This window comes from Trachymyrmex cornetzi, unplaced genomic scaffold (genome assembly GCF_001594075.2).
Source record: "Trachymyrmex cornetzi isolate Tcor2-1 unplaced genomic scaffold, Tcor1.1 scaffold16, whole genome shotgun sequence".
Taxonomy (NCBI): Eukaryota; Metazoa; Arthropoda; class Insecta; order Hymenoptera; family Formicidae; genus Trachymyrmex; species Trachymyrmex cornetzi.
In genome coordinates, this window is record NW_017296201.1 from 1,859,199 (window position 1) to 1,873,037 (window position 13,839).

At 36.7% G+C, this 13,839-nt stretch overlaps 2 protein-coding genes across 6 annotated transcripts in view; both read right to left on the bottom strand.

Moving 5' to 3' along the window:
• On the bottom strand, nucleotides 1-8,325 carry AP-2alpha (adaptor protein complex 2, subunit alpha). 4 transcript variants are annotated; one of them, XM_018503915.1, is made up of 14 exons: nucleotides 8,297-8,325; nucleotides 6,121-6,209; nucleotides 5,172-5,383; nucleotides 4,894-5,087; nucleotides 4,574-4,805; nucleotides 4,391-4,499; nucleotides 3,658-4,301; nucleotides 3,458-3,589; nucleotides 3,152-3,349; nucleotides 2,757-3,091; nucleotides 2,398-2,666; nucleotides 2,167-2,311; nucleotides 1,862-2,069; nucleotides 1-1,777 (listed from the first exon to the last, which is right to left on the bottom strand). In XM_018503915.1, exons 2-14 carry the CDS (start codon nucleotides 6,182-6,184, stop codon nucleotides 1,700-1,702), a joined length of 2,820 nt encoding a protein of 939 aa, XP_018359417.1. In that variant the 5' UTR covers nucleotides 6,185-6,209; nucleotides 8,297-8,325; the 3' UTR covers nucleotides 1-1,699. The 4 variants fall into 4 exon arrangements, with proteins under 4 accessions (XP_018359417.1, XP_018359414.1, XP_018359416.1 ...); XM_018503912.1 differs by lacking the exon at nucleotides 8,297-8,325 and adding an exon at nucleotides 7,087-7,359; XM_018503914.1 differs by lacking the exon at nucleotides 8,297-8,325 and adding an exon at nucleotides 6,903-6,973.
• Nucleotides 7,895-13,839, bottom strand: part of LOC108758794 (thyroid transcription factor 1-associated protein 26 homolog) — a 17,251-nt gene continuing 11,306 nt past the window's right edge. The window contains exons 1-4 of one of the 2 annotated variants that reach the window (XM_018503920.1): nucleotides 9,535-9,606; nucleotides 8,820-9,080; nucleotides 8,617-8,749; nucleotides 7,895-8,536 (exon numbers count right to left, since the gene is read on the bottom strand). In XM_018503920.1, coding sequence (XP_018359422.1) covers nucleotides 8,293-8,536; nucleotides 8,617-8,749; nucleotides 8,820-8,949 — 507 coding nt within the window. In that variant the 5' untranslated portion in view covers nucleotides 8,950-9,080; nucleotides 9,535-9,606 and the 3' untranslated portion in view covers nucleotides 7,895-8,292. Of the gene's footprint in view, nucleotides 8,537-8,616; nucleotides 8,750-8,819; nucleotides 9,081-9,534; nucleotides 9,607-13,839 lie in introns of those variants that run through there. The other variant, XM_018503918.1, reaches the window with a different exon arrangement.

The window sequence follows — 13,839 nt, forward strand, 5'->3', positions numbered from 1 at the left end:
TAACAGTCTTTGAAATATTAACTGTTTTATGAGAACGAGAGAAGTGAAAATATAAAACGCCCATGTTTCGTTTCACATTGCTTATGATTTATAACGACAATTATAATCATATATCTAATAGTAAAATATTCTATCGTGTCAAATAATATTTAAAAAAGGGAGAGAAGGTAATAATGATGATAATAAAATCTCATTAAATCAAGTCGTAAAAACTGATAGCGCCGTGTTCTCTCGACCTGTATACACTATAATTAAAATACAGCTAATACACTATAATATAAAAGAAAAGAAATATAATGGGAACATTAGACACATGGATTTACACTATATGAATATGAAAAATATACATCTTACTTCCCTGAACAATAAAACATAATTGAAGAATAAGAAACAAATTTGAGCTTGTATGGCTATGAATAGCGCAATCTATCCTGAAAATATTTATAGCCATTTATAATCAATTTTATATGTACAATTGTGTAAGACTTTACAAAGTCGGTAACACGTCACCGATCGTTATAAAGCGATATTTAAATCATAATTAGAGCTGCTCTCTTCCCGCTGTTATTATCATAATCAACATATTATTAACTTCAAATATTATCTGTACAGAGTTGTACACTCTACTAAATATACATCTTACGCAAGACTCTGAAGATAATAAAACGTACTTCTATAGTTACAAATAATTAACCTGTAGACATTCAATTTTTAATAATAATATACTATAATACGATATATCTCCCATCTCATTTTGCAAACATAGAAATGACCAGCCATGGATTTATACTCTAATCAATATCAATGATACAGAAAATCTAGATCAATCTAGGACATTGTTCAAACTCAAGATCAGGACAAAGACAATTAAATATAAACTATTAATTGTACACAATAATTAATTCGCAGCTCCGTTAAATATAAGGGTATCTAGATAAACAGCTCATATTATACAACTACTGTCATTGTGCCCAAATCTACTCTCGCTCACGCGGCAATCTCATGGCAAAATATCAATGCAAGCAATTCGTGAATATGAACAAAACTCATGATGCGTAGGTATAAAACGATACAAAAGAAAATGATATGCAAAGAGAAATGTTCTACTTTGAATAATCGAAGTGATTATCGATGTTTTAACATATATAAATTGCAACGATACGGAGGGAAACTTGTATTATAAAACTGAGTAAAAAAATCTTATATGCTTTGTTTCTATAATGCGGCTCGAGTGTTTCTACAATACGTACATATCCATAGCTAATCTAGCTTCTTCATTGCCTTTCTCCATTTCGCATTCTCGCTTCATCCGCTTAAATTGTAGATTGTAATATAAGATGTAGATACATTCGAAACAGATCCACACCTTAGTATTCTCGATTATGAGATAATACTGTCTGTCATAGCCAGTTCATATACATATCCCTCGTTTTTTTCAATACTTAATTTCGATAGTCCTGATTCAAACTTATGCCTCTTCAATAAAATGATATATAGTGACACGAAACTACCTACACGAAGATATAGATCTTAGATAAGAGCGTTATGAGTGTAAGCTTGGGTACAACGCAAATATTTCTTAACAAATAACCATCAATATCTTTTTGAACGACGCGAGATGACATCATCGTTCGATAATGATATGTCCTCTCACGACGTAGTGCTAATTTTTCGATAATATTTACGCCTGCTAGGCCGTTTAAAATTGGTCCACCAGCAGGTCACAGATCTCTACCGACATGGATTCTTTACTCGAACGTACTGTTAAACGGAACATCTGCAAGCAGAAATGTGCAGTTAAATAAAAACACAAATTATCATGCTTATTACGATATTGAATCTTTCAAGAGTTGAACATTACCTGGGCTTGTTTATTAGGTTCAAGACGCAACAGGCAACCCACTTGCTGCGCCCTCATATGAACGATACCAGCGCAGACAAAGTTATCGGGATTCGGATCAATGCCATCAAGCAGTTGCATTCCAAATCCTTGTAGTTTCGTGCGTACTTGTGTTAGATCCATAGGTTGTTGCGCTTTGAAAATCTTTTGTGATCGTTGTTGATTCGTTCTGAAAATAAATTTAATGTGGAAATAAATTTATGGAACTATTTTAAAAAACCTCACGTCTCTCTCCCCCTTAAGTGTGTTGCAATCATATCACATACCCGCCAAGATTTTTCCATCTTGCAAAGAACGATTCCCCATTCATTTCTGTTGGTTCGAAGAACTTATTAATTGTTAATGGTAACTTCATTGTGATCTTCTGTGGCACATTATTGTAAATGAAGGAGATAATCATGCTCGGCGAATCTATAAATAGGAAATACTACGTGTAATGGAACAGGTTCCAATATTAATTATTAAAAATTTGTAAAAATATCATAATAATAACGTACCATTATAATCGTCAATACATTCTGCATTGATCATTTGCTGGATCTGAGCTCCAGCTTCCAATATAGGATCAACGGGTTTTACTTGTACAGCTAACTTTGCTTGATTTTCGTCTGTCCAAGATAGTTGCGGTTGAAAACTGTGCAAAGCATATTGCGTTTTGTTTCCATAAAAAAGACCTACACGTCCAAGATTTTGTCTAAACTCCGATTTTACACCGATTTGTATCAAGTCATTCTCGAACAAAACACCATTATTCTTACAAACAAATCTGAAAAATACAATCAGAATAATAATTACAAATATAAAACAAAAAATATTATAATTATATAAAAATCTCTCATCGCATAATATATTTTACTTTTTAGGATTGTATGTATTTTGGGTGCCGTTGGTAGTACCAAGTTTATTTGGCATGTTATAAATATCTCCCAAAACATCAAGCAATACGCCTGTATTACTAGACGGTTGCGAGGAAGGTGGAGTTGACAATCCTAGCAAATCAGCAGAAGAATTGTTAACCGTCACGGTTGTAGCAGCAGCAGGAGGTTCAGTGTGATGATTAGTGTTTGGCGCTGGACTCTTGCTTTCTCTAATTTCGTTCTCCGGTACTCGACCCGGCTTCTTCTTCTTTAAAACTGCAAGAATGGAGGATTCCCTTTCGGGGAATGCTGGCATTTCTTCCAATACGGTGGCCTACAGAAACGGATACATCAATGACGAATTTCACATTTTTAATTGTTACATGTTACATACCAAGACATCAGTTGAAGCAATAATACTCAATTGCAGGTATTCTGATGCTCTTTGTTGCAACTCAGCGTCTGCGCTACGTAAATTACTATGCTGCCTAAAGACATCTTGGATCTGACTTCGTATTTCGGGGAACAGATTGACAAATTTTATATACGTCGAAAGCAGCAATGCTCGAGTCATAGGAGAGCATAAATGATACTGCAAAAGATACATATGTAGATGTGTGTGTATATGTGTGTGTGTATAAATATATATATATATATATATATATGGACAATTTCCGAAAATAAAAATATATGTACTTACTTTGGAATGTAGTAGTTGAAACTGAACAGCTGGAGAAGACCGTTGGTCACCAGCTATGAGATTACCAAATTCTCCAAGTATATAACCACCGACTTTAACCATATTTTCGTGACAAGCGGGTGCTTGCAGAGCCTGCAACACATAGCACATATACAGAATGTCGAATAATTTTAACAAAAGGAAAAATATATATATTTTACCTCAAAAACGGTTTTCGCAGCATAGCCCTGAACATCATCTCGATTGATAACAATTTGAATAACTCGATACCAAACTTCCTCGGATACATAATCGCCTGCTATCCTAATCAGATTTAGGATAACATCAACATACCAAGTATAATCGGTCGCATATTTTTCCGCTAGAATCGCTACTTTAAGGACCATTTCTTCTCTAATCGAGTAATCAGCTGTCTCCAAATAATTTAGCATTTCCTGGACAATCTCTTCGGCATTGCTTTTATCACACATGGCATATAATAGGTCTACTGCTTGCTGTCTCACAGAAACGTCCTTCTCCATCTTCATTGATAATATGACTACTTCTTGGTGTTTCTTTACGGCTTCGTGCGAGAATTCTGAAGTAGCCAAATGGCACATAGATTCGAGTGCCAGGTATCGCAAATTGGTCTCACGGTTCGATAAAAATTGACCAAGTTGGTTGCATGCTCGTACAAGGAGATTCGGCTCACTATCGTTGTGAATAATTAAACTAATGGCTTCAAAGAGTACAGCATTTTTCGCGTTTGAGTGCTGGACCTTCTTCGACTTGGGTGGTTCTTGAGCTTTGTTTAATATTGTTTCTAGACATTCGTTTAATCTGCCTCTCACACCTGGATCTTCGGCTGCAGAAATATAAATTCCGTATAAATATATCCTACAACGTATTGTATTTCTACATACAATGTACTCCATGCATTGTGGAATTAAATACCTGGTGGTGTATAGTTCTGCAGCAGACGTAATAACTTGACAGATAACCATGGGGCTGGTACAAAATAATACGTATAATCTTGCAGATCTGTATAACTCGACGTAACAATCTACAAAATCGCAGAAAAAAATGTTAAATAATATTCTTATTATCGTACGATAAATTTTTACTTCAGTAACGTACTCTACTTAATCTCGAAACTGCAAGACTAACGCAGCCTTTGTATTCGTCGGGATTTCTTTTTACGAGAGCGTCTATGAGTGATGCTGCGGCTGTTACAACGCCCAGATGTTGGTCGTTCAACAGATGAACTATACGCGACGTCCATTCACCGCCTGGTACGACATCGGGAGCTGTCCGCAATAGTCGTAGTAGACACAGTGCAGCACTTTGTTTCACAACGTCCATGGTATCTCTATAGAACAAATATTCGAAAACTCTACGAATATCTGATACAAGCTATCGGCATGGCTATATAAAGCAACAAATACAATATGTCGTACCCTGAGACAAGCAATTTTGGAATTTCATTGCCGAAGGCTTCCGCCATTTCCTTACTACCGATATTGGCGATGCATTGCAGCGCCAAATTAACATGAATTGGATTGCGTGAGGCGAGATCATTTTTTATACTTTGTATGATTAACTTAATCAGATCACTATTAGTGTTCACTAGGACCGATATGAAAAGATATCCCTAGAATTATATAAGTTAGACAGTAACATCATCCACTACATTATTGTGCATATTGCAGATTGCTAGACCGATTGTCTTACTTACAATTTGTTTCTCTGAATATTTATTTGATGAAAGTAGATTGACAGCTTCCATATGTCCAAAGTCGATATCATGGCCAAGAAGGAAAATGAATAACAGCTTGCAAACATATTTCTTTTTCTGATATCCATCGAGTGTTTTGTCTCCTTTAAACTTGCTGCGTATGTTTGCTAGTTCCTTGTTAATTCTCTTAATTTCTGCCTCTTTACTTTTGCCTAGTAATATTAGTATGTTTTAAAAAAGAAAAGACTGCGCAAGTGTACGTATCATCCTTTACACACAAATATATCTTATATAATACAATAATAAGATACGTTTGTGACAAGAAAATAAAGTATGTATTAGAATAAAACTTTTCTGTTGTAATATCCTCATTTATATTTCGGCTAAAAATATGCAAGGATTTTTTATTGTAAATATCGATCAAAAATAATACATCAGTAGAAATACTCGATATGAAAAATAATGACAATTGCCAAATGACTTATCAAGAGCAATCTTTTTAGCTCAGAAACGTGGATAGTTATATAAATAAATAATATGCATAATGATACGTAAAACACTATACAATTGTGCCTTCTATAAATATCTTAAGAAGACCAGCGTTCGTTTTTAATAAACGTTTAGCTAATGTGTGGTAGATTGATATTGAGAGTCAAGCTATATCACAAGAAGATAGGCCTATATCAGAACCGCCCCCTTTCTCCTGCTCCTCACAATGTTAAACACGTCACATACAATTTCAGTTTCAATGGCACATTATCACTCGAGGAATGAAATGTCATTAATAGCATCAAATACAAGATTAGCGGTATTTGAAGGAAGAATAGCAACAATTGGGAATGATTTACAATGCCGACAATCACATTATATAATTCAGCAATTAAATGTGAAGTACGAGTATTATTGATGGAAAAATATAGAACACTGTCACACGGTGACGGTTACTTACAATTCCTGATGTCCGATATGAATACCGCCAATCCACGCATACCATCTCCTCTGACGGCCGGCATCTTGCCTCGTTCTGCTCAAGACTACCTGTGAATGAGAGCGAGAGCTATGTGAGGACACTCGGACGTTCATTCCCCTCCAATCTGAGACGCTTAGAGATCGCGCTCCGACCAGCTCCGACGCAGATATACTGTAATTGGTATTTGTTTCGCTCACTGAAAACGACGTGACGCAACGACGGGACGGCCGCGATCGCTCCTATCGCCGCGCGCTCCTATACGTGCCGTCTTTTACAATCGCAAAACTAATTTCTCCTTCTTCTCTCACTCACTCACTCTCTTTCTCTCTCTCTCTCTCTCTCTCTCTCTCTCTCTCTCTCTCTCTCTCTCTGAGCGTGCTAATCGGGGAAACGGAGTATCTCGTATATACGTGGCGTCGAGCGGAGCTCCGGAATATAAAGTTCAGCCGTCGGAGCCGCTCGGAAGAGACGCGATCGTCGTATTCACGATTATTAAATTCGTCGAGTGATCGGAGCCGGCGACGCGGCTCTGCAGTACTCCGCACCGCGAATACCGACGGTGATTCTTGACAGCGATGCGGCACCCGGAGATCCGTCCCGGCTAGCGAGGGGAAGAGATGGGAAGGGGGGAGAGGACACGTACGCGACCGTCGAAATCGACGGGGGACGGATCCGGGAAGGCAGACGATCTCACGACGACGTATCGATCGAAGAAGGGGAGAAGAATCTCGGAGGAAGAAGAGACGATACGAAGACGGTACCTTCGTCGAGCGAGAGCTGTCGTGCGCGCGGAGGATCCGCCAGGATTCCAAGTTCCAAGGGCGCCGCGAGTTGGCCGCGAGTCGCTGCGAGTCCTCGCCGCAGCCGGGGGGGAGGGGGGGGAGCCGCGAGTGCCGCGAGTGCCGCGAGTCGCTGGACGTCGCCGGGTTCACTTAGGCTACGTACCGATCTCTGGGCGCTGGGGCTGCGTTCGGCGCACGGCTCGCTCTCGCTCGCGGGGCGCACGGTAGGCGTGGAACTAGTCGCGAGCCCGTGCCAGAGACTCACTTCGTGGCTGTCGCCATTTGCAACCGTCGACTAGCCCGTGTCGCGTCGTCCGACGACGAGCGACGGCCGCTCGTCAAAATGCCAGCGCGCACGCGCGATCCATGCTGGCGCGTGGAATTTCGTATTTCGAACCGCCGAGGCGGTCACCCGCGATTGATCGCCGCGAAAGGGCACGTCGGTTCAAGCCCACGGTCTCTTCCAGTTTCTTCGCTTCGTCCGTGGCCTCGGGATTGAATGCGAAGGGTCGCCGCATCGATGGGAATAATCGATTGATTTGACCAAAACCGTAGACCGATATTCATTGTTGATTCTTATTTTAAGACCGTCTTAAGGTCCTATTCTCTTCTTATGACATCTTAAGATGGTCTCATGAGTTTTCTACGACAAGCCATTACCTAATCTTTAAATTTTTAATGATAAGAAATTGATCAACTATAGTTGATTATTCTTCTCACATTTGACTGACTGAGCAATTTCTTACGACTTAAGCTTAGGTAATAGCTTATTGTAAGAATAAAGATATATAAAAATCAATTATGAATTAAATGAATACTTTTTCACTTCAAATATATTTAATTCGGAATTGCAACTTATTTTGTAAAAAATGTAAAAGTATTGTTTCATCAGCAAATGATGTTATTTTGAGAGAATTAAATAAAGCAAGGAATTAAATAATTTTTTAATAATTCTATTTATTTTACCTCATTCCTATTCCCTCCGTTATAATTTAATGAGTAATTGCACACGAAATTGTCACTCTCTAGTTTACAAATGATATAGTTATATAAAAGATAATACTACAAATATATGGAAGCAATCTCGTGTGACAAAAATTTAATGAAATTTGAAGAAAATGTGTCACTGTTGGAACATCCTATACATATTACATTGTGTAACATACAATATACATCATATACAAATTGAAAACATTTTACTATTTCTATAATGCTCCATTGTGCAACGGTGTGTTTAGGAGTACAGTCAACATGATGCTACAAATGTTTCGAAATAATCTTTAATTGGTCAAAAGCTTCAAAGAATTTGTAGTGAGACTTTGACCATATCCTGGATCAGTCTAATCGAAGATAAAGAGACGATTGTACATTACGTTATTTGCTGTATTTTTTCCAGCAACATTTCTATCCTGCCCTTCATAACAGGCTGTCCCTTCTTCGTCTTCTTCGATAACACCTTGTAATTTTGTAATTTCTTCTCTCTATACTTCTTCAGGGCTTCCTCTCGTTCTGCCTTTATACGAACAGCATTCTCTAGCCTGCTCTTTTTTTCTTCCTGCTTTCGCTGATATTCTCGCTTAGCTTTGAAAAAAGCATTGCTCTTCTTCAATTGGCTGTTTACATACGTAAATAAATTGATCAATATTAGATTTCAAGTTGTAGATTCTGAATAGATTCCAAGTACTTTACATACCTAGTCTCATTCGCATTTTTGGATGTATTACTTAAATTTGACGACGTTCCCGTGGAATTCTGCTGATCCTTCTTGAGTTCTTTATAATATTCGCGTAACACAGCCTTCTTCCTCCTCTCTTCCCATTGATTAACTAGTACAAGAAAGCAAATTTTAAATAAACAATAAACTTAACCTATTTGTGGCGTACATCGTACACATACTTTTATACTTGTTGCTATACTTCTGTAATCTGTACTTCTTTTTGTCGAATTTCTTCTCCCGATGCTTATTTTCAATGTCACCTTTCTCAGTTCGACCTTTATCTTTCACATTCCTCGCATTGTTCCTCATGATCGATGTTGGTTGACGTAGCACATGTAACGTAACGATGTAACCACGTGTTTCCCAATCTTGGTGATCAATTTCAGATTTCAGGTGAAAAATCAGCTGTACGCTTACGCCTCTCGCGGCAAATGTTGTAACTGGAATAAAAAGCAATCAAAACGGATGGTAAAAATGATCTGAAAAAAGAAGACGAAAATATCAGGTTTTATTCGAAACGTTTTGTTCTCAGTATGTGTTCTAAAAATAAGTGTTTAAAAATTTAGAATACGCATTTTTTAAACATGATTTAATAAAACACATTATTATATACGCGAGCACGAAATAAATAAATTATATTATTATACAAATAGAAAATATTTAGAAATACACATAGTTATATCAAAATTATAAAATATATAAAAATATATATTATATGTACGTATATATCTTTCATTTATTAATACATGTATATTTATCCAGCCATTACAAAAGAAAAAAATGTTAAATTATATATTGCAGAAATGAATGACGAGAGTAACTTCGTGGGAATTTGTGAGAATTATTTAATGCGAGAGAGCGCTTATAATTATACAACTCTTTATTCGCGATTACCTGTCACCGCGTTACGTGTGAGTTTATTCACGGCGGTGACATTGGATAATTGACCATGTTAATTTATAGACTTGATGATTGATCAGCGTTAGATAAGAAACTGCGGAATGGCAATACGATCGCTATGCGCATGTCGTCCAACAATTCGTTTCATTAACGATAAGGTTGTCTTATGCAATTTCGTGCTAACATACATATTGCATTCACGTCCTTGCAGAGGCTTGCATTAAAAAGAATGGAATTTGTGCACGGAAAGAACGATTTTGCTGAAATATATCTAAAAATTTAAGTTAGATTACTCTTTAAATTCTTTGGAGTCGAACTTCACTCTGAAGAGTGAAAATTTTTGAAAAAGAGTAACTCAATTTTTAATCTTTAAGCGTGAAGTCCAGAGCACAGATCTTTGCATAATGTAGAATGCAAAAAACGTAAGAAACTCAACCAATCAGTCTTTTATTTTATGAAAAGGAAAGTAATGAAGGACTTTAATTGGTTCATTTTCTTATAGGCTTTCTATAATAAGCGATTATCTAAGTTTATGTCTTTAAGCCGTAAAAAATTGATCAATCACAGTCGAATGTCTAGAATAATCGACTATGATCAGTCAATTTCTTATGGCTTAGGACATAAAGCTTAGGTAATAGCTTATTGTAGAAAACTCATTATGCATTTATGCCTTATGCATTATACGTTATGCAAGACTGTGATCCCACCTTGAGATTTCACTCTAAACTCACTCTTTGGAGTGAGAATCACTCTAAAAGTTTCAGAAAGTTTTACAAATCTGAAAATAATTTTGTTAGACCATCAAAATAATTCTGTAGAAAATTCAAGCGTGATGACTAACGTAAAAAGTTTTGACACATTCAAATAACCAAGAATTGAGAGTTCTACATAATTATTTTAATAATCCAACAAAATTATATTTTCAAAGATCTATATCTAAAAATTTAACAAAATAGTGTATCTTTAAATTTAGCAAAATATATCTAGCTATAAATTTTTAGATTTAACTTCAGCAAAATCGTACTTTTCATATACATACTCTTGAATGCCCAACGTTTTAACAAAAATTCTCAATAATTCGTGATATCCGCGTCGTTTCTTCATTATGTATCTCGTGTTTCCCGACGTCGGCCTGCAAGAGATTGGACAATTATTCATAGCTCGGTACGTAGACGAGGAAAACAAGCAAACTGACGTCGCCGAAAAGATAGTAGCTCAACGGTATGCGCTCCACCGGGCTATTATTAGCTGACAAAATCCGAGACGGGCATAGAATCCGAAGCCAGATTCGTTCGAAGGCATTCGCCGACCATTCGATTCCTTCGACCGTCGATCACCCCTTCTCGTAATTCAATGTCGAGGATACGACAACGAATTGATCGATCACTTGTAACATTTTCGTCCTATAATAATAAATATGTGAACCAAAATAGGATGTACACATCGCGACTGCGAGTGTACTCCGTTTCATGCATGATACGCATAATATATCATTTTTTCCTTGTTGTTTACCGAATATCGAAGTAGGATAAAACGATACATCATTACTTATAATTACTCATACTTTTACATAAAAAATTAAATCGATGTACGACTTTAATATACATTAATGCGCATTTTTACACTGAAAGAAAAAATTGGCTGCTGCAGCAAATTAGATTGCATAGCATTTTTAATTGACTGCAACGTCAGTATAGAATTTATCCGCAATGTCAGTTAAAAATGCTATGCTATATTCAGCAAATCTTTTCTTTCAGTGTACGTTCAACTGAATTCGTTATTAATTAAAACAATGACGTTATTAACTGTAAGACGTCTTAAAGACGTATCATGACGTTCTCCGTAACGAAATCTTGCGCAATTATGGGAAGGATCGAGCGAGAAGGTTATTATGCACGACAGCCTTATCTTCGATCCATATTAGGAACCTGTGACGCCTTTTATCGATCGGCATAAGTCTCATGGAGGTGACGTCACACCAGTCAGGTTTCCTTTTCTCTCACATCGATGGCAACTGTCTGCTTTCGTCGACGTTTTAAAAATGAGAGAGGAAGTCCGTCGCCTCGTAAAGAATCTCACCTGGAGATACAAGAGCGACGACATTGACACACTTTAACATCAACCTCGATGATCTCGTTAGTCGTGATCAGCATCTTTTATTCCTCTCTTTTATTACTGGATACGTGAGATACTCAAAGAAGCCCTTATTAAGTCCTTGTGTGGGCTCGAGACGAAAATCATCTTCGCGGTGAGAGAAACGTGTTTAACAGTTTAGCGACGTTGCTTCGAATTTCTAGGGCAGATGAAGAAATTCAGTCTAAAAATTTCATCGTGAGCTACATTTCTTCGAAGAACGTCATTGGCCGCTTTGTAATATTTTCAAGTAGTATATATTTATTGATACATTTTATTTTCATTGTAAAATCTCAAGTTTCCTTCAGCTCAAAAATCAGTATCTGTGCAACCGTTCCTTCCTTTGATTCAATTACTTAGTTCGACGTGAGAAGACTTTTCGGCGATGTTCTAATTCACACGAGCGTATGTGGAGGCCGGTTAAGGACTGTATATGTCGAATGTGTTGTGTATGGACGAATACGGAGGCGTATAGTGACGTTGCCGTTCCATTCAGACGCGAGAACGCAGTTCGTGACGGAGGCGCCGAAATAGCGTCGGCGTCACTCATCGCGAGACTCGGTTTCAATACCGTAAAAGAATTCTCTCGTGACGACGCATACAGTCTTTTTTAACATTCCCGACTAGATGACGCGTCTCGGAGCGATTGCCAATTTTCGATGGACGCAATGCGGGAAGAATTTCCAATCGGCCATTGTTGATGTTAAGAATCCATATCTTCTATATACTGATCGCAGTTTCATCAATTTGATTCACGATTTTGAAGATGACAGTCAGATAAACCGTCATATAATTTTACTTAAAAATTTTAACGCTCTCGGGAAAGTTTTAACGTCAAAAATGTAAAATTATTTTAATCTTTACAGGAAAGAACGGTTTTACTGAAATATTTAAAAATTTGGCTATATATAGATAAAGATTTGAAAATAATTTTGTTAGACTATCAAAATAATCATGTAAAAAGCTCAAACACGATGAGCAATACTGCAAAAAGTTTTGACATTCCAGCAAGTAGCTTGAGCGTTTCACATAATTGTTTTAATAGCCCAACAAAATTTATTTTCATATCTATATTTAGCTAAATTTTTAGATACTTTAACAAAATCGTTCTTTTTATATACAGGAAAGTCATTATAATGGCTGAAACAGTATCATACTTTGGAGGAAGAAAAATATAATGAAATATAAATTATAAATTTTACTTAAAGAAAAGCTGTAAAATTAAAAAATAGATCTCCGTCTTCTAAATTAGGTTAATATCTTTCAATTAAAATTTTATTGGTGACGATTACAATCTTCATGGATGGATCACCTCGTTAAATGATGTCTTGTCGATCATCCAATGAGTTATTGAGACCTCAAAGAGACCTTTTAATTCGGTCTAATTAAACGATCAGCACCGTAAAAATTGTATTCGCCGTTGCATCTAATCGTCAAAGGCTCTTACATCATCTCGACTCCTTTTGTTTTCAGTTTATGTTTACTAACACGAACCTTCATTCTCGTTTACGACAGTGTTTTAAAACGAAATTTAAAAGTCTTAAATATTAAAAATTTTGTTGGAAGAATTGTAGGAACTAGGAACCACTACATAAAATGAAAACTTATTTTTACACACATTGTGATCACTTTATTTCCATCCTTCTTATATCAACCATAAATAGATACGAATAATTCTCTCGAGACTCGTGGAATTTACGAGATTGTTCTTTCGCGGGGGTCGTTTATAAGGAAACGATTGCACGAGTTTATTAGTCATGCTGTGTTGCGCGGACAATGATGATTCGTTTTGTGCCGTTCTCGCCTACGCGCGGTCTTTATATGAACAAATTCTAAGAGCAAGACCACATTTTCGAGTGACGTATTATTTGTTGTAATACGAAAATAAGTCCACCCTCAGGGTATCAGAAAATCAAAACACTGGCCTCAATGAGAATTTTCTCGACGGGAAGGAAGTCAATTCTCTTAAATTTATCAGTCGTCAGGTCTAGTTTACTGAAAGTATCAACATTTAGAACGTTTTTCACCGTTTTTTCTCTTCTTAAAAAAAATATCAGAGTGGATCTATCATTAATATACCGATATACTCACATAAACGACCATGAATACATCGAGTAAATATCTTAAAATTCGGCAGAACGAATAAAGTGTGCTATTAGAGTTCCA